At 54.3% G+C, this 22721-nt stretch overlaps 1 protein-coding gene across 5 annotated transcripts in view; it reads left to right on the forward strand.

The window, feature by feature from the left end:
* Positions 1-22222, forward strand: part of COA8 (cytochrome c oxidase assembly factor 8) — a 62545-nt gene extending 40323 nt beyond the window's left edge. For 2 of the 5 annotated variants that reach the window (XM_024131013.3, XM_055088742.1), the window contains exons 4-5: positions 1147-1237; positions 4188-4512. In XM_024131013.3, coding sequence (XP_023986781.3) covers positions 1147-1237; positions 4188-4293 — 197 coding nt within the window. In that variant the 3' untranslated portion in view covers positions 4294-4512. Of the gene's footprint in view, positions 1-1146; positions 1238-1334; positions 2073-4187; positions 4513-22140 lie in introns of those variants that run through there. The other 3 variants (XR_008618746.1, XM_055088743.1, XM_055088744.1) reach the window with 3 other exon arrangements.
* The last annotated feature ends 499 nt before the right edge of the window (positions 22223-22721 follow it).

The following is a 22721-nucleotide window of genomic DNA, read 5'->3' on the forward strand; positions in this document are numbered from 1 at the left end:
CTCCGCGGCATGTGGGATCCTCCCGGACCGGGGCACGAACCCGTGTCCCCTGCATCGGCAGGCGGACTCTCAACCACTGCACCACCAGGGAAGCCCAAGGTTATTTTTGTTTATGGTGTGAGATGGGATTCAGCTTGTTTTTTTTTTACATGTAGATATCCAGTTGTCCTAAGCATCGTTTGTTGAAAAGACTATTTGTCCCCATTGAATTGTCTTGGCACCCTTGTCGAAAATCACTTGCCCATAACTGTTTGGGTTTAGCTCTGTTTTATTGATATATAAGCCTGTTCTTCTGCTGGTATCACACTGTCTTGATTACTGTAGCTTTGTAGTAAGTTTTGAATATAAAAAGTGTGAATCCTCCAACTATGATTTTCTTTTCCAAGGTTGCTTTGGCTACTGGGTTTCCTTGCATTTGTGTGTGTGTGTGTGTGTGTGTGTGTGTGTGTGTGTGTGTGCACGTGGGATCCTCCCGGACCGGGGCACGATCCTGCGTCCCCTGCATCGGCAGGCAGACTTGCAACCACTGTGCCACCAGGGAAGCCCCCTTACATTTTTATATAAATTTTAGGATCCACTTAACCAATTTCTTTTTTGTTTGTTTTTGGCTGCACCACGCAGCTTGTGGGATCTTAGTTCCCCAACCAGGGATTGAACCCGGGCCCTGGGCAATGAGAGTGCAGGGTCCTAACCACTGGACCACCAGGGAATTCCCTGTCAATTTCTGGGGCGAAAAAAAAAAAAAAAGCCAGCTGGGGTTTTGGTAGGTTCGTGTTGAATCTATATGTCATTATGGGGGAGTGTTGCCACCTTAATGGTATTAGGTCTTTGAAACCATGAACATGGGATGTATTTTACATTTATTTAGGTCCTTCACTTCTATGTTTTGTAGTTTTTAGTGTGTAAGTTTTATACTTCCTGTCTCAAATTTATCCTGTCTTTCATTCTTTTTGATGCTGTTGTAAATGGAATTGTTTTCTTAATTTTGTTTTCAGATTGTTTATTGCAAGTGTATAGAAATACAGTTGATATTTGTATATTGATCTTGTATCCTGCAACCCTGCTGAACTCATTTGTTAACTCTAACAATTGTTTGTAGAACCCTTCCCCTTAAGTCTTAATGTTTAAGTTGAAATTAATTTTCAGGTCAAAAAGCAACATTGAATGCAGAAGAAATGGCTGACTTTTACAAGGAATTTTTAAGTAAAAATTTTCAGAAGCACATGTATTACAACAGGTGGGTATCTACTTTTTTCCTGAAAATTTGAATATCAAAACCATATTGTCTAGGATTATTTTGCTACCCGAATTTAACATTTGTGTTTATATTAAAGGTAGAAGTTGCTATCAACTTAGTTTTTGCACTTTTAAATAAAATTGACAGCTTAAAGTTATTTGCATGGCAGCCCTAAAGCAGCTTGCACCCCTAGTGCGTAGACAGTGGGTTCTACACAGCACTTCCCACTGAAAGGAACCTGGACTCCATTGAGAAGCACAGTCTGGGGCAGGAGCAGCACAGAGGAGTCGAGACATCTTGTGTTTGAAAGTGAGGAAGCCCGGAGCCCAGCGGGGTCATGTGAGAACAGCACAGAAGGCGACTTGAGGGGCTCCCGTAGGCCAGAGACGAAGCCATTGCAGCCACACAAAGAAAATGACGGCTGTGGATTAAAAATCTATCAGATATACTAACATCTTTGCGATCATAATGACACTGAGCGGCTCACAGGCACCGCGGGGTATTGCTGGGCAGCCAACCCATTGTTCTGAAAGTCGATGCGTGAAGGAGCGCCTCCGAAGAGCACTCACCTCTCCTGCCTTTCCTGCACCCACTGGATTCCAGGGTAGCCAAGCGAAGGAGCATTTTTCTTGGTAGAAGAATGACAGCTAACGCAGGAGCGCTGGAGTTAGATCTGGGCCTGATCGCCCCACAGCTGCTAAACCGCTGGGCAGCAAGGCTGACGGGGACTTCATAATGGATAGGTCGGGCTGATCGCACCTGAGCCCTGGTACCTCTTCACACTGTGCAGAGTGGAGCAGCGGCCTGCGTGCGTCTCTGTGAGGTGCGGCAGGAGGTACTGAGCACGGCCGGTGAGGTGTCCTCACCGAAACAAGGGAAGTGCAGTCTAGCAGGCCTGCGGATCTAATACGAGGTTACAGGAAAAAGATAAAAGGGTGTGTTGGGGGGTGGGTGGAGAGAGCAGTTCACAGACCATGCTTAAATCGTAGCCTGAAGATACAGTCCCAGATGTTGGAAATTCTGCAAGACAGACGATCCAGTTTCAACCAGTAACTAGGATTAAAAACAAAAAAAAAGGACAGCTTAAAGTTATTTGCATGGCAGCCCTAAAGCAGCTTGCACCCCTAGTGCGTAGACAGTGGGTTCTACACAGGGGAAACTAGTATTGTAGAATAAAAGAGACTTCATGCAGTGTGTAGACATTGTTTGGATCCTAATACAGACAAACCACCTATAAAAGGGTATTTTTGACAGTCGTGAAAGGAAACTGAACAGTAACTGTATGTTAGGTTGTATAGATAAGTTGTTGTTCATTTTATCAGATACAATGATGGTATTGTGGTTAGGTGTTTTTAAAAAAGGTTTTGACGATACATAGTGATGTGTATTCCCAGGTGTGACGATAGGACGTGGCGTTTGAGATTTGCTGTGACATTCATAGGGCGGTGGCCACGCCGGATGGGCAGGTGGGGCGGGGTCTAGACAGTGGGGTGATCGTTGAGTCTGGAGGAGCTCTTGAGTGACACTGAGGCATAAAGCCCAGTCCTGCAGCGTCCAGAGTCTGTTGCTAATGCTGTCATGTGTCACTCTGAACTAGCTGAGTTATTCAGTCCAGCCAGTATTAATTAGGTTTCCCTGGACCTTTGATTTCCGGTGTGGACACAGCATGTTTGCATCTTGCTTCCTCTCCGGTAAGCTTGATGTTTTCCTTGTGGCACTCAGAGTAGAGAGAGGGTCGGGCAGTAGTGGAGCCTGAGTGCTCCCCCTCTGTGCCCGCACCACCTCCTGCCCCTGCTTTCCTTATGGAAACAGGAAAAGCTTAGTTTGTCTTTCCCACTACACTTTATCAGTTCAGGTTGTCTATATCGGTGGAGTGGAATCTGGCTTTTCCCTAATAACCTAAGAACTTTAATCTCAGTGGCATACCAGTTTTCTTTTTTCTGGAAGCCTTTTTTATTTATTTAGGGCATTGCTTCCCATTTATAGCATCATTGAAGTGGATAGAAGTGTAAGGATCATTCTCGTGTGGAGAGGGGTTTTCTATCTAGCCGTGCAAAGGCTCCAGAATACTGGCATTTTTACCTCTTGCTAGTGCTTCACTTAAGCCCTTGGTTATTCTCCATTCTTCTATGCTGAGATCCAGTTAACCGTTTGAGTCCAGTCTGGAATAGCAGTTCCATGTTCCCTCATTAGCTCATTTGGACGAAAAGCACTGGCACTTGTTGGCATTTCCGCTTCCAAGGGCTCAGCACTGAGAGTCTGAAATGTGTGCTTTCCATTGTGGAAACTTGCCAAGTTTTGCCCATTCAGCTGCTGACAATGTGGTGAATTTGCAAGTTCTGACATGTTCTGTAGAGTAATTCACAGGCAAGTGAGCCTATGACAGCGTGTAACTCCATCGCAGTATTTGTATGAGAAGTTCTGGAATGATCCCTTTCGAGACGCAAGTTACCCAAAATTTCAGATCATCTAGAAAAAGAAGATATGAAACTTGATGATGTTGGCACTTGCGATAAGTTAGCGTCTCAAGATGGAGTACTTTTGTCATGCGCTTCATATGCAATTAAGGTGCCAAAGCCTGGAGGGTCCCCACTGAGTTCCTGCAGAGCCTCCAGTCCTTTTCTGAGAGGTTACGCCCCCATCGCTCTACAGTTATGTCTCCGAGAATGCCACTGGGCTCTGGGGGCCCCAAGGCTTCCGAGAGCTCTTTCTGTGTCTTCTGGCAAAAACTGAGGAAGGCTGCGGCAGCCTCCAGGAGTGGGAAAAGTGGGGTCGGGGTGCACTGGGCACATCAGCCTGATGAAAATCCAGGTGGAAGGAAGGCAGGCTTTTATGGGCAGTCTAGCTTTAAAGAGGGCGGGAAATGGCAGAGATGGTGAGGAAGGGTGGAAGAGGAGACAGTTCGGATGCCTGAGCATGGGTCATGTGTGCTTGTCCTGTTCTTCTTTAGGGACTGGTACAAGCGTAATTTTGCCATCACCTTCTTCATGGGAAAAGTGGCTCTGGAGAGGATTTGGAACAAGCTTAGACTGAAACGAAAGAAGACCAGCAATTAGGAGCCCACCCTGACCCACCCGCCCAGCGTCTTAAGTTTCCACGAGAAGCAGCTGCTTATAGGAGCTCGTTTTACGAGGGCTCTAAGACCTGTGTGTGCAGGGCAGGCTGGGAGGACGCGGGTCCTGGTGCGCTGTGGCCCACGTGGCTCCGTCCTGACTGTGGATTCCAAGCTGGCTCTTGCTCATGGAAGTGATGTTAAATAAAACCCAAGCACTGTGTGCCTGTTTTCTGTGTTTTTGAATTATACCAATTTGAAAGAGAACAGTATAAAGATATTAATAAAATTTCACTTGAAAAATTTGACTCTACTGATAGGAGTGTTTTGGAAGCTGGCTGCAGGGTTACCACGGCCTCACCTGCCCAGGGAGCCCTGGTTATTGGAGGGCCCCGGGTCCAGGCCCTGACAAAGCACAGCTGTCCTGGGAGGCGTCCGGACACAGACCCGGAAGCAGGTGCGGCTCCTGCAGCAGACCCCGGGGGACTTTTCTCCATTTATTCCAGGGAGGCAGAGCCTGTTTCCAAGGTTTTCCGGAACAGCTTGCTGTGGCTCATGTCCCTCTGCTTCAATTCTTACAAAATCAGCATTGTTTGAAATAGGATTATGTGGTTATAAAATGATGAGGCTCTCTTTGTACTGTGTCCTGGAGCCGTGGCACGGAAGGGGTGGGGGGACCTGCCTCAGCAGCGGGGAGGTGGCCTTCAGAGCCAGGGCACAAGGTGTCCTCTGAGGACAGATGAGACATCTGGATTTTACCAAAAGCCACTTGGCAAGCAGTTTTTATTCTAAAACGGGATGTGACAGTAGAGTCGAAAGGCTGGGTTTTTTCTGTGGCTTATAAACTGCCGCCACCGAAGATGATTTCCAAGGGGAAATTCTAGAGACCAGAGGAAGCACATCATCCCACTCCCACCCCTCCCCAGGCTTTTTTTTTTTTTTTTGCGGTACGCGGGCCTCTCACTGCCGTGGCCTCTCCCATTGCGGAGCGCAGGCTCCGGACGCGCAGGCCCGGCGGCCACGGCTCACGGGCCCAGCCGCTCCGCGGCATGTGGGATCCTCCCGGACCGGGGCACGAACCCGTATCCCCTGCATCGGCAGGCGGACTCTCAACCACTGCCCCACCAGGGAAGCCCCCACCCCAGGCTTTTAAGTGCCACACGGATGGATGAGGGTGATGCTGAAGAGGAAAGCCGAGCACTGGGCGCCACTGAGCACCGTGGTTCCTGGCGAACGCTGTGCGGTCCATCAGCTCCGTGGGCTGTTAGCGCAGGTGTCCATGGAGGTCCATCTGCAGCGAGTGGAGTGCAGGTACCAAGCAGCGTGGGACACGAGGCTTCACAGAAATAACCCCATGTCACGCGTCACGCCACTGCCTCTGCTAAACACAACCTGTCACCAGCCCACATGACACTGTGTGCGTCTGCAAAGGAACGCCAGCACAGTTAGGGGACCAGGTTGGGCCCCGGTTCCATATGAGTGAGCCCGGAGGCGTGAACTGTTCTCTAGCTTTTAATTATTTTTTAAAAAATTAATTATTTTATTTTTGGCTGCATTGGGTCTTAGATGCAGCACGTGGGCTCTTCGTTGTGGTGCACAGGCTTCTCTCTAGTTGTGGCGTGCGGGTTTTCTCTCTCTAGTTATGGCGCATGGGTTCCAGAGCACGTGGGCTCTGTAGTTGGCAACATGCGGGCTCTAGTTGAGGCTCGAGAGCTCAGTTGCCCCGTAGCATGTGGGATCTTAGTTCCCTGACCAGGGATCCAACCCACGTTCCCTGCATTGTAAGGCGGATTCTTTACCACTGGATCACCGGGGAAGTCCTTCTAGCTCTTTTTTAAAAAAATGTATTTATTTTATTTATTTATTATTTCTGGCTGCATTGGGTCTTCATTGCTGCGCACGGGCTTTCTCTAGTTGCGGTGAGCGGGGGTTACTCTTTGTTGCAGTGCGCGGGCTTCTCATTGCGGTGGCTTCTCTTGTTGTGGAGCACGGGCTCTAGGTGCGCAGGCTTCAGTAGTTGCGGCACATGGGCTCAGTAATTGTGGCTTGTGGGCTCTAGAGTGCAGGCTCAGTAGTTGCTCCACGGCATGTGGGATCTTCCCAGACCCGGGCTTAAACCTGTGTCCCCTGCACTGGCAGGTGGATTCTTAACCGCCGTGCCACCAGGGAAGTCCTCTTTCCCTGTTTAACCCTAATAGCATATTGGAAAGTCTGCCTCTGGGAGGTCCAGGGGAGCGTCTTTATGACAGACCTGCACAGAGGAGCCTTCCAGAGCAGACCGATCTACCCAAGCCCATCTCCTGGCCTCAGCGTCCTTGGCCGCAGTGACACTCACCTGACAGAACCCCTGGGCGCATTCCACGTGCCTGTCAGGGATAGTGTCCGGCACCTAACAGGCTCCTCACAAATGGGGAAATGAGTGACTAATAACATTCAAAGGGTCTGGTTCCCAAGCACCTCAAGGCCTCTGTGGGGGAAGGGTGACTGGAAGCCAGCCCCCGTCGTGAGTGGGAGCCGAGCATCTGCACCAGCGAGAGTTTACGCAGGAGGTGCCTGTAGGTAGATGTTGGCACACGGGGTCTTCGGGGGTTGCCTCTCCCCGAATGAGCCCGCACACCACTCCTGTGGCCGGCAACCTCACACGGGCTCTGGAGCAAACATCGCAGCATCGGCTGCAAAGAAGCTTTGTGCTGTGTTCTGATCCTCCGTCCCTCCCCCGAGGACACAGGCTTGGTGGGCCCTTTTATCCAGCCAGCCCTTCAGGCCACTTCCACGGCGCAGGGCTTCCACGGCGCGGGGCTTCCACGCCGGAGGAGGGTGCACAGCCACGGAGGCTCCTGCACAACAGGCCTCTTGTTCTGCACATTTGCAAAGACTATTTTACACTTCTGATTAGTGGGGAAATCATAGAACTCATGGGAAATTGTATGATAAAGTTTTGTGTGTGTTGATTTTTTTTCCCTACTAGCACTGCTTTTTTTCTGCTTCTGAAAACAGAACAACAAATAGGCATATTCTGTTGACAATTTTTAAGTTAAAAATTTAAGAATGCCTCTGGTTAGAAAGTTGGGACAGTGCAGGGAGGAGCAGACAGCAAAGGAACAGCCTTCCTTTATGGGGAATCAGTTTCCCAAAGGGGAGGCTGTGCGTTCTTGCTCAGCAAGCCCGCCTGACTGGGGGGCCGGTGAGAGCGGGGGTTTTGGTGCCGGCCGTGCTTTCTCCTCCTCCGAGGTGCGGCCAAGCCCACTGGGGAGGCCTCAGTCCTGATAGATTCCCTCTCAGACTCCATTGCACCCATGTTGTTCTTATTTCAAAGTAATTGCCTTTTAACAACTTCCAGGCCTTCTGAATACGTGCTCTGGCGCCTCCGTTTCTTCCCAGGGTGTTTGCATCGTGGTGTCTCATCTGCCACAGCTGGGAAAGCCCAGTGCTTCCCATGGGCCCCGGGCGTACGCCGCCTGCTCTTGGCCAGCTGCACGCTGCCCACCCCTGAAGGCTGTGGGTGAGTGGGAGCGTTCGTTCATCCCACAGATACTGAGTGCCCGTCCGTGCCAGGCACAGGGGCTGTAATGGTGAGGACTTGTTGCTTCCGCTGCAGCGCTTACAGACGGTGGGAGAAAAAATTAGTCATGTGATGAAGAACCCATGAAGAATATTTTATGGAATCACCTGATCTGATCTGCACGTTTATATTCCAGGTTAACCATAGATTTTAATTACATTCCTTCAACTGCAGAAGCATCTCTACTTAAAATGTACTGCAATTATATCTAAGTGCTAGTTAATTAACATATTTTCTCGCTGGTATCACAAAAAAATAGCATCGTAAAGTTGATAGCCAAACTTTATCTTTTTATTTTTATTTGTTAACTTTTTGTTGTATGTTGGAGTACTGTTGATAGACAACGCTGTGTTAGCTTCAAGTGTACAGCAAAGTGGATAGCCAGATTTTAAAACACGGGACTTCGTGTGGGGGTGTACAGACAACTACGTGAGCCCTTCTAGGGCTCGGTCCCCCTCCACGCCTTCCACCTGCTCGCCGAAGAAGGCACCTCTCAGGCCCGGTCCCTGTCCTGACCTCGGGGGCCTCAGGCGCAGCCTACGATGCCCTCACCCCCTGATTGGCTGGCAGACTTGCTTGTGTTACAAGACTTGGCTCCCCAGAAAAACTTCCCAGGGGCCCTGCCCCTCAGCTTTGCTCAGGAGACTTGCCCACCTGAACGGAGCTTTGCCGTGTCCGTGGCTGGCGAGTGGCCCAGGGCAGTGCCCCCCGAGCCTGCAGGAAAGGAGGGAGGCTGGAGGAGCAGCAAAGGGTTTACAGGCCAGGCCCAGAGAGGGCCTGTCACTCATTTACCTTCTGTGGAAGCAGCCCTTGTACCTGAGCAGAGGCGAGTTGGGTCAGGCTGGGGTGCTGGTGACTCTGGACGTGCCCGCTGCCCCTTGCTGGGAGGCGCATCTCTATGGCATCCCTCTTAGGAGGCCTGACCCCTGTGCAGGGTGCCCTCCTCTCGGAGTGGACGAGCCTCACCTCAGAGATACCACAAGGCCCAGAGGCCAAACGGAATGAAGAGTAATTTTGTGTGAGTGTGTGTGGTAAAATACACATAACATTAAGTTAACCTTTTTTTTTTTTTTTTTTTTCTTTTTGCGGTACGCGGGCCTCTCGCTGCTGTGGCCTCTCCCATCGTGGAGCACAGGCTCCGGACGCGCAGGCTCAGCGGCCACGGCTCACGGGCCCAGCCGCTCCGCGGCGTGTGGGATCTTCCCAGACCGGGGCGCGAACCCGCGTCCCCTGCATCGGCAGGCGGACTCTCAACCACTGCGCCACCAGGGAAGCCCTAAGTTAACCATTTTTTAAGTGAACAGTTCAGTGGCATAAAGTACATTCACATCACCACCATCCGTCTCCAGGACTTTTTCATCTGAAACTCTGTCTCCACGAAACACTAATTCTCCGCCTTCACCCCCAGCCCCTGGCCCCCAACAGTCTGTGTGTCTGACTGCCGTGAGGGGCCTCACCCATATTTGACCTTTTGCGATTGGCTTATTTCCCTTAGCGTGACATCCTTAAGGCTCATCCATGTTGTAGCAAGCGAAGACGGTTTTGTTTGCCGTCTCAGCTCTGGCATCTAAGCCCTCTGAGCCTCAACTGCACTGTAGACTGAGAATGGTGAGCCCTCCAGCAAAGGGCACGTGATGGTGTTCCGTTTGGGGTCCTGTGAAGACAGCGGGGTCCTTGCTTATTCATTCATTCAACAAATGCTCAGAAGCACCTGCTGCACGCCAGGCCCTGCTCTCAGCGCTGGGAATGGAGCAGCCCTCGTGGGCCGCCCTGCCCACCTTGTGGCCCCAGTGCCCTGTGCCCACATGGTGAGGACAGCCACCCTCGTTGCTGGGCAGTGCCCCTGCTCAGACACTCAGCTCACCTCACTGGTCTTCCAGGAAAGTCATTTCTTTCTTTTCATGCCATTGAAAATGAGTTGATCAATCTTCCAAAAATGTTCAGGCTGCATTTGGAGCTGCTTGGCTATTGATTTGCGGTGATGGTTGTCTTCACCGAGTCCTGAGTCGGTCCTTGGGTGGAAAAAGTACAGGAGGAGCTGCCGGAGGAGGGGATGAGATGGATGGACGAGGTCGGTAGGTGTCTCGAGGTGGTTTCTCTCCAGGTAACTGGGGGCGCTAAGCTCCCCCAGGCCCATCCCCCCTTCCCCTCACCCCAGCACACACACCTGAAGACTTGAGTTTACTGTCCAAACAGATCCACAGTGTGGTGCAGGGTGGGAAGGTTAACACGAAGGAAGCCAGAGCTGTGGTGGAGAGGCCCTTGAGAGGCGCTGCTTGCTTGCTTGTTTGCTTGTCTCTGTGCACACACAGACACACACACCCGGGGTCCGCCAGCCACAGCCAGACGAAGGAGCCAACAGCTGTGGGCACTGGTTTGTGAAGATTTGGCCCATCTGCCGGGAAAACCAGTAGGCAAACGAGATTTTTATTTTAAAAAGAAAGCAGGGGGCCTTCCCTGGTGGAGCAGTAGTTAAGAATCTGCCTGCCAATGCAGGGGACAAGGGTTCGAGCCCTGGTCTGGGAAGATCCCACATGCCACGGAGCAACTAGGCCCGTGAGCCACAACTACTGAGCCTGCGCGTCTGGAGCCCGTGCTCCGCAGCAAGAGAGGCCGCGACAGTGAGAGGCCTGCGTACCGCGATGAAGAGTGGCCCCCACTTGCCACAACTAGAGAAAGCCCTCGCATAGAAACGAAGACCCAACACAGCCAAAAATAAATAAGTAAATAAATAAATAGATTTATTTAAAAAAAAGAAAGCAGGGACTTCCCTGGTGGAGCAGTGGTTAAGAATCCGCCTGCCAATGCAGGGGACATGGGTTCAAGCCCTGGTCCAGGAAGATCCCACATGCCACAGAGAAACTTAAGCCTGTGTGCCACAACTATTGAGCCTGTGCTCTAGAACTCGCAAGCCACAACTACTGAGCCCAAGCGCCACAACTACTGAAGCCCGCGCGCTTGGAGCCCGTGCTCCACAACAAGAGAAGCCACCGCCATGAGAAGCCCGCGCACCGTGATGAAATGTAGCCCCCGCTCGCCGCAACTAGAGAAAGCCCGCGCGCAGCAGCGAAGACCCAGTGCAGCCAAAAATAAATAAATAAATTTATAAAAAGAAAGAAAGCACAGCATCCTAATATGTCCTTGGTGCCTCCCCAGGCCTGGCCACAGTGGTCATATGTCAAGCATGGCCCTGGCCTGGGGAGCACCCACTCCGGTAGGAACGTAGCAGGACACGTGGCAGGGCCACCGGCACAGACCCAGCTCCCCTGCCATGGCTGGGGGCCTTCTACGTAGAAAGCAAGACCTCCCATCAGCTAGGGTCCTGCTGCATCTGGCCACAAACTCCAGAATCTGAACATCTGGTCGTGCAGACATGGGGCCCAGAGGTCACCAAGGGACGTGACTGCCCGGCCCGGGGAGGTGACCTTCATCCCTGTCGTCGCGCCCCCGCCCCGCCGGGTGCTCGCCATGCTGCCTGGTGCAGAGTAGGCCTTGGACAAAGCGTGCTAATGATTGCACTTGTAGCGCCCCTGGACCCCTTTACCGAATAATAATAATAATAACAGTAATAGTGAGCAAATGTTATCGTCTGCCAGGCACGGCTCTTGCAGCTTTATTCAGGTGGCTTCCTGGCATCCTCAGAACGGCCCTTGGAGGGTTCTGGGGCCCCTTAGAGCACAGGGCCAGGCGGGTCGGGCCAGCACAGGCCCCTGCATCCAGGGGCAGTTTGGAATCAGATCTGCTCCGATTGGCCCGGCCAGGTCCTGGGCCCGCCCCCTGGCCTATCAGATGCTGGCAGGGAGGATGGATGCTGCGGAGCCCATGCTGCCAGGTGTGCTGTTAGGTCAACAACGCGTGGAGGCTTGCAGTCACTGCGGCAGCGCTGGGGGGTCATCCGTGAACAAAGCTGGCAGAAATCCTAGAGGGGGCAGACATGTATGCAGTAAAGAGTAAATCATACCAGATGCTCAGTGCTGTGGGAAGATAGCCAGCAGACTAGGGAGTGTGGGAAGGAGCAGATGGCAAGGGCACCTGACCCAGATCTGGGCAAGAGTGACTAAGGCCCTGGGGCTGCAGTGTGCCTGGCAGAGTCAAGAGCAGCAGGACGGCCAGCATGGTGGCACAGCGGGAACCATGGAGGAGGAGGGTGCGAGGAGATAGGCCAGGGCCTGGCGGGCCACCACGCAGACCCTGGCCTTTCCCCTGAGTGCTCCGCGGAGCCACCGAGGGCTCTGTGCAGGGGAGGCCATGGCCTCGTCACTCTGCCAGGGGGCCAGGGCAGGGGGGAGCCCCACGTAGGCTAATGCCAGGACTCAGGTGGCTCCGACCAGCAGGGGAGCCAGGAAGGCGGTAAGAAGTAGCCTGTCCAGTACAGGAGCCACTAGCCATGTGTGGCTATTTACATTTCAGTAAATATAAAGTGAAGTTAAAAACTCAGTCCCTCGGTTGCACCAGTCCCTGTCAAATGCCCAATAGCCGCGTGTGGCTCGGGGCTGCACAGACGTGCAGCATTTCCATTGTCGCAACAAGTTCTGTTAGTGCTGGCCTAGGAGGTGCCGTAAGGCATGTTCTTCCTTCTTTGGTCCCAGAGGGGAGCTTGGAATGTGTGAGTGTGGGCTGGGCAGCAGGTGGGGCAGGACAGAGCTGAGAACTGAGGAGGGGGATGCAAAAGGCTGTGTCCCCGGGAGGACAGGGGGGCCATCCAGGTGAGTCAGTACCTGACTGAGCGGGGAGGGGATCCAGAAGATGCTCCAAGCCAGGCACGGCCACTCCGGCTCTGCCCAGGACGTCTGGCAAGAAGCACTGCAGCCATGGCCACATGGTAGCAAGCACTGGAGATGTGGCCTGTCTGAGCTGAGCTATCTGTAAGCGTAAGCTGCACCCCAGATTCCAAAGACTTAGTGTGAGAAAAGGAATGCAAACTACCGCCTAATTTCTTATATAGACACATGCTGAAATAAAATTTAGATATATTGGGTTCAGTAAGATATATTAAACAGCCTTAAAAAGAAAAGTGGGGCTTTCCTGGTGGCGCAGTGGTTAAGAATCCGCCTGCCAAGGCAGGGGACACGGGTTTGATCCCTGGCCCGGGAAGATCCCACATGCTGTGGAGCAACTAAGCCCGTGCGCCACAACTACTGAGCCTGCGCTCGAGAGCCCACGAGCCACAACTACTGAGCCCACGTGCCACAACTACTGGAGCCCGCGTGCCTAGAGCCCGTGCTCTGCAACAAGAGAAGCCACTGCAATGAGAAGCCCATGCACTGCAACGAAGAGTAACCCCCACTCGCCTCAACTAGAGAAAGCCCTAGTGCAGCAACAAAGACCCAACGCAACCAAAAATAAATAAATTTTTAAAAAAAGAAGAGGACTTCCCTGGTGGCGCAGTGGTTAAGAATCCGCCTGCCCATGCAGGGGACACGGGTTCGAGCCCTGGCCCAGGATGATCCCACATGCCGCAGAGCAACTAAGCCCGTGCGCCACAACTACTGAGCCTGGGCTCTAGAGCCTGCACACCACAACTACTGAGCCCACGTGCCGCAACTACTGAAGCCCGCGCGCCTAGAGCCGGTGCTCCGCAACAAGGGAAGCCACCGCAGTGAGAAGCCTGCGCACCGCACTGAAGAGTAGCCCCCGCTCACCGCAACTAGAGAAAGCCGCGCACAGCAACGAAGAACCAAAGCAGCCAAAAATAAATAAATTTATTAAAAAAAGAAAAGAAAAGAAAGGAAATTCTGGCTCATGCTGTAACATGGATGAACCTCGAGGACAGTGTGTAAAGTAAAATAAGCCAGACACAAAAGGACACATCCTGTGTGATTCCACTTACATGAGGTACCAGGAGTAATCAAACTCACAGAGACAGGAAGTCGAACGGTGGCTGCTGGGGCCTGGAGGAGGAGAGGTTATTGTTTAATGGGTATAGAATTTCAGTTTGGGAAGATGAAAAAGTTCTGTGGTGATGTGTACAATAATGTGAATGTACTTCATGTTCCTGAACATAACAGTAAATTTTATGTATATTTTGCCACAATTAAAAATTTTCCGATAAAATTTGCTGAAGAAACAACAATATATGTATATATCTTTTTTTTTTTAAGATTTAACTTTATTTTTGGCTGTGTTGGGTCTTCCTTGCGGTGCGCGGGCTTCTCCTTGCGGTGGCTTCTCTTGTTGCGGAGCACGGGCTTTAGGCGCGCGGGCTTCAGTAGTTGTGGCTCGAGGGCTCTAGAGCGCAGGCTCAGTAGTTGTGGCGCATGGGCTTAGTTGCTCCGCGGCATGTGGGATCCTCCCGGACCAGGGCTCGAACCCGTGTCCCCTGCATTGGCAAGTGGATTCCTATCCACTGTGCCACCAGTGCAGTCCCTGTATATATCATATTAAAGTAAATTTCCCCTGCTTCTTTTCATCTTTTTTACTGTGGCTACTGGACAACTTTAAATAACATTGTGGCTCATGTTAGCTTCCTGGTTCTGTGAAGAGCCTGACTGTCCTGGTGGCCCCCCAAAGATGTGTCCACATGCTAACCCTTCGTACCTGGAATCGTGACCTGATTTGGAAGTAGAGGCTTTGCAGAAGTAATTAAGATAAGGATGTCAGGATGAGATCATCCTGGATTTAGGGTGGGCCCTTAATCCCTTGATAAGTGTCCTTAGAAAGGAGAGGGATACTTGAGACAGAGACACCCAAAGGGGAGGGCCACGCACAGAGAGACACAAAAGTTGAAGTGATGTGTCTTCAAGCCAAGGACCTCGGGAGACATCAGAGGCTGGAGAGAGGCCTGCGACAGCCTCCAGAGAGAACCAGCCCTGCCCACACCTTGGCTTCCAGTTCCGGCCTCCGGAGAACACACGTCTGTTGTTTTAAGGCCCAGGTTTGTGGTCTCTTGTTCCGGCAGCCACGGGAGTCACACGCTGACGGGCTCCAGACTTAGGCTTCGCGAGGAGAACAGCAGGAGTGCCCGAGGGCACTTTGGATGAGATTGGCTCGGTGTGCAGCCCTGGACAAGGAGAACGAGACTTATGTCTGATGGATCAGCAGATTCTACAATGAACCGATAGATGAACGTTTCCAGAGGCCCTGCTAAAAGCCTCTTCCTGAATCTATTCTCCAGAGGCGAGAATGTGGGTAAAGGCTTCAGTCTTAGTTACTGCAGCACCCAAGTGGGCACTCGACTTGGGTCCAAGGACTAGACCTGAGTTGAGGCCTTGCAGCCGATTTCCACACTCGAGCCTCAGTGTCTCCATCTGCAGGGTGTGGGATGGTCCTCCCTGCCCTGGCTGGCTCTTGGGGAAAGGGCGTGCCAGCACGTGGGATAAGGGTGGTCTGTGGTTGCCAAGCTTGTCTACAGATGGGGGTCACGGGTGCTGAACGAAGGTAGAGGCCAAGGGTGCAGCATAGATGGACCGGGTCAGCCCAGCCCAGGCGGGCTCACCCCGGATCTTCTGAAGGCCGGGTGTTTTCCCTTTTAGCCCGTTGCCGTGATGTATCCACTTGCACATTTCCTTGTTCAGTGCCCGTCCCCTCTCCGCTCTGTCCCGCAGAACTGAGTGGGGCCTGACACCGTCAGAGGCCCACCCCAGGGCGCCGAAGGCAGGCAGGGCTGAGAGCCCTCCCTGGGTGTGGGCGGCCTGGGTCTGCCATGCTCGCAGGTTCCTCAGGCCTGGCCTTTCCCTCTGCACAGGTGACCAGCGCAACAGACGCCCTGGCAGGGTGGGAGTGTGTCGCTCCTGCTCCTGGGGGAGACCCTCTAAGCCCAGCTCTGGCCAGCCTCCGCCCCCAGCTCCCTTTCTCAAGTCACGTGGCCCCAGCTGGGCCAACATGCAGGTGATTCTGGTGGGAGGAAGCAATTGACCCTCTTCTCCCAAAGGTGACTGTGAATCCACCAGATCACATGGGGACCAAGAAGTCTACTAAGAGGGAAAACCAGCGGGAACAGTGCTCACAACTGCACTTCCTATATAGACAGGCTTGTGTGGCAGCCGGGGGTTTGGGGGAGGAAAGGGTGGTTCATGGGGCCTGGGAGGTTCAACCAGCCTGACTGGCTGAGCCAAACCGGCGTGCGTGCAGAAGGTCTGCTTGGAGGTTCCCCACTGCACGCCACCCCCACCCCCGGGAAACAGGCCTGTGTGAGCTCAGAGAGCCCCCAGCCTCCAGTCCCCATCCCCCATCCTGCGGCAGCATGTTCCCAGGGCAGCCCCCATAGGCAAAGCCAAGCAGTGCCAGGTGTTCTTCTGGCTAGGGGTGGGTCCTGGGGGCTTGGGACCTGGGAGGTGGAATCCCAGTGAAGCCCAGGGCATTGCTGATGGGTGGAAGGTGAGGGTCTCTTTCCTTCTGAACTGTGGGTTTCAAAGATGCGATGTCTGGAACTGGTGCAGCCATTTCTGCTCCTACAAAGAGAGCCAAGCTGAGGCCTGATCACACCCCGAACAGAGGCAGAGAGAAGAAAGCCACAGGACACAGAGCCCCCCGCCTGACGGTGGGATCCAGAAGTCCAAGGGCACCCGCGGGTGGAGCAGGGGAAAGGCGAAGCCGACGAGGATTCCCATCTGGGACGCGTGAAGTCAGCACCTGGGGTGTGTGGGAAGGAGGAGGGGCCGGAAAGAGGCCAAGGTGGGGTCTGCGCTCCCAGAGCACCCATAACAGCTGGAGACAGCCTGGTCTTACTGGACGAGGCGGATGCCGTGGAGAGGGTGGGAGGGGGCTGAGTCCTGGGGGGCGCGTCTGGGCACACGCACGAGGCCAGCGCCATCAGGCATCCAGAGGTTAAAGTCCCCAAACAGACTCCTGTTCGTGGAGGGGGGGCTGCAGCCTGTGCTGATTCCAGGACAGACTTGGCACCTGCCTGGCTATTTTTGTCTAAATACGAATAAGCTCCCCATCTGGCCGTCTGAGGAGCCCCAGATTTGTGTCCTTGAGCAAGTCCACCGCCACCCCCGGGATTGCAGCTGTCTCAGGTGAAAAGAGGGGGTGGCCAAGATGTGGGCTTCTGGGCAGTCAGCATTCTGCACAAGCAGGGCCTTATGGGGAGGGTCAAGAGAATCCCCCCCTGGAAGGGCCTGGCGACCTGCCTCCAGGACACTCCTGCATGGGGAGTGCAGAGCTGAAGCAGCAGAGTCCCTGGGAGAGAGAAGGACCGGGAGGACTGCCTGGAGGAGGCCAATTGCGCTGGGCCATAGAATGTGGAGACAGGTGGACAGGGGCAGGGAGGCGAGAGAACACGACATGGTCAGGGGAGGCCGTGAATCCACCTGTGACCTTAGGGGCTGGGGGCACAGGGCAGCCGGGACGGCAGCCCCGGCCTGGGAACCTCCTGCAGCCCTGCAGGCTCTGGGCACTGCTGTAGACGCCCCCCAGGAGAGGACCAGGGGGAACTCGCCCCCGCGTGGTCGCCGTGGGAGACGCTGGCTGAGCCCCTTCCCCTGGGGGTGGAGGTGCCCCCAGGCTCTGCGCCGGTCAGCTGCCCCCCAGGGGTTGGGGTGGAACATGGGACGGGCACTCACGAGCCCCTTTCTCACCCACCAGCTCCTCACACGGTTCTGGGGCCAGAGGGACAGCGTGATTATGCCCACCTTACAGGTGGATAGACTGAGCCGGCGCAGGAGTGGAACGGGGCTGGGTCCTGCTCTCCTGATTCCCGCAGGATTCCAGCAGGACTCTCCTGATTGCAGGCGAGTGTGGCTCCTCACAGGCCATAGTTCAGGACTGAACTCAGTTTCTCCTCTTTCCCTCCTTCCCCTCCCCACTTAACGCTTTCTGTGCCATCCTCTCGTGCCGCACGCGTATCAGGATGGGTGCGCCGCCAGGATGACCTCACCTCAGCTGTGGGTGGGGAGGGTCCTGTGGGGGCTGCATTCTTAATTTGTGTCCCTCCGTCCCCAGGTGTCAGGGCCTCCCGAAGGGCCGTGAGCACTAGAGGAATGGGGCCACGCTGGGGGAAGCGACATAACGTCAGGGAACAGACCACCTCAAAGCTCAGCGGCACAAGAGTGTTCTGTGCTCGTGGGGTCAAGGGTGGGTCGAGGGTCTGGCCTGGGCACATCCAGGGTGGCTCGTCTGTGCTCCTCCAGGTCTCAGAGGCTGGGTGACACCAGGCCTGGGGGCTGGCACGTCTGACGGTGACGCTGGCTGTCAGCTGACTGTCTGCACAGGCTTCTCTGCGCGGTCTCCCCACGAGGCTGCTTGGGCCTCCCAGCAGCATGGCGGCCGGGCGCCAAGAGGGAGCTTCCCAGGAGAGCCGGGTAGAGGCAGAATCGTCTCTTAAGACCTAGCTGCTCGTAGCGTCACACGTCCCATCACTTCCACTGTATGACAGCCCTGCCCAGATTCGAAGGGAAGGGGCAGAGACTCCACCTTTTGTTGGGAGGAGTGTCAAAGTCACTTTGTGAGAAGAATGTGTGGGAGGGGCATACCGATGCTGCCATCTTTGGAAACTGTCAGCTGGCTCTGCAGGGGGGACCGGTCCTAAGGCCACCTAGCCTACCCCTTACCTGCCTTCTCCCCAGAGATGCCAGCTGGTGTCCCCTCCTCACGCTTCACCACACCTCCAGTTCCTGCACATTTGGAGCGCATATTCCGGTGTTTTTAATCATTACTTTTTGAACAGCAGAATCATTGGCCCACAGGGTGTCTTGTGACGGGACTTTACACCTGGCGGCTGGGCTGTCACTGAGGGGCTCTGTCCCTTCCCTGCAGGAGGCTTGATGCCCTCCAGCAGCCACCTCGCTCAGCCCGCACCACCCTCCCCCGTAATCCAAGCGTGGCACCCCTGGGGGTACCTGCTGGGAGGTACTGGCTGCCCTTTGTTCCAGGCCGTCTCTTCCAGGATTCTGGTAGCAAATTGCCATGTGTGGAATGCTCATACAACACTAGCGGGGTGTAAAATGGTCAGTCACGTAGGAAACAGGTCTGGAAGTTTCTTAGAAAACTAAACATACCCCTGCCCTATAGCCCAGCAGTTCCATTCCTAGGTATTCCCCGGCGAAATGAAAATGTAGGTTCCCCAAGGATTTGTATGAGAAAGTTTAGATCAGCTTTATTCATGCTAACCAAGATGGAAGCAGCCCAAGTTCCCACGAACGGGGCAAACAAACGCGCGACAACACGGATGAGTGCAAATCTACTAGCTGTGTGAAAGGTGCCACACAAAAAGGTAGCTCCTGTATGGCTGCATTTATGTAAAATGCTAGAACGTGCAAAACTAATCTACAGTAAAACCAAAGGAAACAACAGTAAACAATGGTTGGGGGCTTGCCTGACAAGGCACATGAGGGGATTTTGTGGGGTGATGGGAGCTTTCCATCTACTGATGGGGCTTTCAGTTACGCAGGTATGAGCATTTATCAGAACCCATCAGATGGTCTCCCTAAGATGCGTGCATTTTACGTCGTGTAAGTTTTCCCTGAAAAACAAGCAAATAATGAACTCCATTCAGCATTCAGGAATGCTGGGGGCCCTGGGCACTCCTGCGGGGTCAAAATTCCCCAGCAGGACCCAGGCTTCAATTCCTCTGCATCAGAAAAAAAAAATGTGTAGGAGGGAGGCTGAAGGAGGGGGCAGGGCTTCTCCCTGCAGCTACCCCTCCCTCGCCCACCTCCTCCCCACCCAATGTGCTGCTGTTTCCCATTTGTCTGAGGGAGCAGTTCCTGGAGCTTAATTATTGCTAACAGCTCGAGCTCTTTAAAGGAAAAGCACCTGGAAATCTGATCAATGACATTTTCAGAATCGAAGCCAGAGACCAGAGAGGGTGTGACCTGCCACGCAGAGCAAGGCAGGCGGCTGAGAGCAGTCCCGGCCCAGGTCTGGATGCCAGGCTGCCCCTCCCAGCAGTTGCGCTGGCCACTTGTTCCCGAGCCTGGAGAAGACCCGGTGATGCCCAGGCTCCTCTGTGCCCAGGCTGTGGGGCAGGGTCCAGGCTGGGTGTGACTCCCAGGCTAGGGGAGGGGGCGGGGAGGGGTGTGGACCCGAGAGAGGAGTGCGGGCTGTGGGTGCTGGATGAGGTGCGGGGCGCGCAATGGGGCCAGCAGGGAATTGGGGGGTCCTGGCCGTAGAGCCTGTGTTTACCCTCCCCCCTCCCTGTCCCTCTGCGGGTGCGCAGGCCCCTCTCTGGCCTGGGCCGACCAGATGGGTCGCCCCTCCGGACCGAGGACGCCCCCCAAGTACCGCTTCCTGGCCCCTCCCCACTGCCATGAGCAAGCAGGCTTCCTTCCCTTCCTTCTCCCTGCCTGCCCTCCCTCTCAGGCACTCACAGACTGGGGCCGCCCCCATCCCCGAATGCAGACCTCTCAGGATCAAAGGGAAACCCCCAGATCCCAGTCTCCCGCAAAGGGCTGCGCCTGGACACAGACATCCACAGACATTTACAGTAAAAAGATGGACGCTTTATAAGCGTGGTGACATCCCGCCCCATTCTCCACCGGACACAGAGGATTGTGTGGTTTGTTGGGCGCTGGGCTTTTCTTCCGGCACTTCCGCCACTGGGACCGTCATCTGCTGGGTCCTTCCCACCTGCCAAGTGAATGTCCCTCTTGCATGGGGTCCCCTGATCCTGGCCACACCTGGCCCAGCCTCCTGTCTCAGCTCCTGCCCTGGGCTCACCTGTGCAGGGCCCTCCATTCTCCCATTGCCCAGCCTCGCACCAGACAGTATTGGTTCTCAATAAATACTGGGAGTGGAACGAGCGTGGGCCACCCTCCTAGCTTGTCTCCTATGCCCCGGTGCCTGCGAACGGCAGGAGGTTGGCCCGTGGATGTTTCCGCTGTTCCTTGACCAGGGACGTCAGTCACAGCTTCATCTGGGCCCTGTAGGCTGTACTGCAGCCCTAACCTCTGTTTCCACCTATAGGCTTGCCTGTTGATTTCTCAGGTTTTGGAACAGGGGAGTGAAAGGTGGGAAGCAGACAGAAATAGATGAGGGCAGAGAACACGGCAGGAGGATGGAGAGACAGGGACAGGCAGAGAGAACGAGGAGGAGGCGGCTCAAGCCATGTGGGCTGCCTCTCCAAATGGAAGAGACGTACATGGGAGTGAGGACGGAGACCGCTCACGTCTCTTGCGTCTGTGGGAGGAACCCCTAGTCCTGCCCTAAGGGGTCGGGTGCAGGGCCCAGCTCTGGCCAAAGATCCCTGCTGCCCCCCAGGCACAGCCCCACCCCTCCAGGACCCTGGCTGGCCCGGCAGGCTGTCGGCTACAGGGATGTGCAAGCGTGTTTGCTGCCTCTAGGTTTCTGGGGAAGGACAGATAACGAATGAATTTGCGGCCCCTGAGTAGCCCTGCTGAGGGTTCCCCACCTCAAAGGCATCAACTCCTGGCTCCGCCAAGTGCCTGCGCAGAGAGGCCCAGGGGCTCCCATTTGATTCCTAAAGGCGAGTTAACTCCTCTTCGGGAAGCAGCAAGCAAACCTCAGAACTAGCAGGACGTCAGCTGCAACATCTGTAAAACGGAGAGAGCAGCGCTTCTCTTGGGAGTTACAATGAGATTCAGAGGACTGAAAGAGACTGAGGCGGCTCAGGGGTTCTCAGGGAGGACGGACGCTTGTGAGTCTCAGCGTGAGACCCTGGGTGAGGACAGGCGCTCCATCCCGCCGCCCTGAGAATGATGGCGCATCGCGGTGCTTCCAGGAGGGCCCCGATTGTGGTGGATGATCGGCCTTTTCTCTTTCCCTCATCACTTCAGATTCATTGCTGCCTGAGGACTTTTGCCTGGAGTGTCCTCCCGCCGTCCCCGCCGGCTTTGCAGTTGGCTGCTTCCTATTATTTAGGTATCAGCTCACCCCACCACCTTGCCTCTGCCTGTCACATCATCTTCAATTCTCTGCCGAGCACTGCACCAGAAAGAGCAGGCATCTTATCTATCCTGTTTACCAGTGCATCTTGGCTTTTATCATGGTGACCACGGCAGTTCAACAGATATTTGTTGAGAGAATAAAAGACCAAGATAATAGAGCCTGAACAGAGCGCCAGCAGAGGGGATGGACTAAAGCAATAGCAAAGGGGTAGAATCTTGGCTACCCATCGGAAGAGGGCATAAGCATCTCAGGTTCCTCACTTGCTGGCGTGATGAGTGAGTGGAAGGAACACTGAGCCCAGAGCTCAGCCCACTCCTCCCCTCTCCAGAGCACTTCTGTTACAGCTGCCTGCCATGCCCAGCCCCAAGGTGGTTGCTGGGGAGCAGGTGACATCCAAGCTGCAGTGCGGCCCAATCACTAAGGGAATGTGGAGGGGTTGTTTGACTCTGATTAACTGCCTCGTTCTCTCTCTCTCTCTCTCTCTCTCTCTCTCTCTCTGCCCAGTAATTGCTGTGTCACCAAGGATCTTCCTCACTTTTAGCTCAACGTTGCATTTACAAATGAAAGCAAAGTAACTGGACCACCCTCTGAAAATCTCTCTCTCTCTCTCTCTCTCTCTCTCTGCCCAGTAATTGCTGTGTCACCAAGGATCTTCCTCACTTTTAGCTCAACGTTGCATTTACAAATGAAAGCAAAGTAACTGGACCACCCTCTGAAAATCTAGGAGCATTTATTTCCCAGGTGATGGTGCTGGGGTGGTAGCATCTGAAAAACACAGCAGTTTAAAAGCAAGTGTGGGGGGGACTGGCACAGGAACCCCTCCTGGTTAGTAATGCCACTTGGGGCATCCGCAGACACCTGGGTGGGGGGTGGGTCTCCCAAGCTGGTGGCAGGAGAAGAAAGCTGAGCCTTGCCCACTGAATCAGCAGGCATCCTCGCAGCTGGCTGCTGAGTCAGGCCTGCAGAGCCCCGATACAGCAGGATGGGGCCCAGGGGCACTCTCTGACCTGGAAGTACTGCCCTTTGGGTTGGGCTGGAGGTCGTGGCACTGCGCCCAGGGGTGTGCCCTGGTGATGGCTGCCCGT

The sequence above is a fragment of the Physeter macrocephalus genome, chromosome 11 (genome assembly GCF_002837175.3).
Source record: "Physeter macrocephalus isolate SW-GA chromosome 11, ASM283717v5, whole genome shotgun sequence".
Classification (NCBI taxonomy): domain Eukaryota; kingdom Metazoa; phylum Chordata; class Mammalia; order Artiodactyla; family Physeteridae; genus Physeter; species Physeter macrocephalus.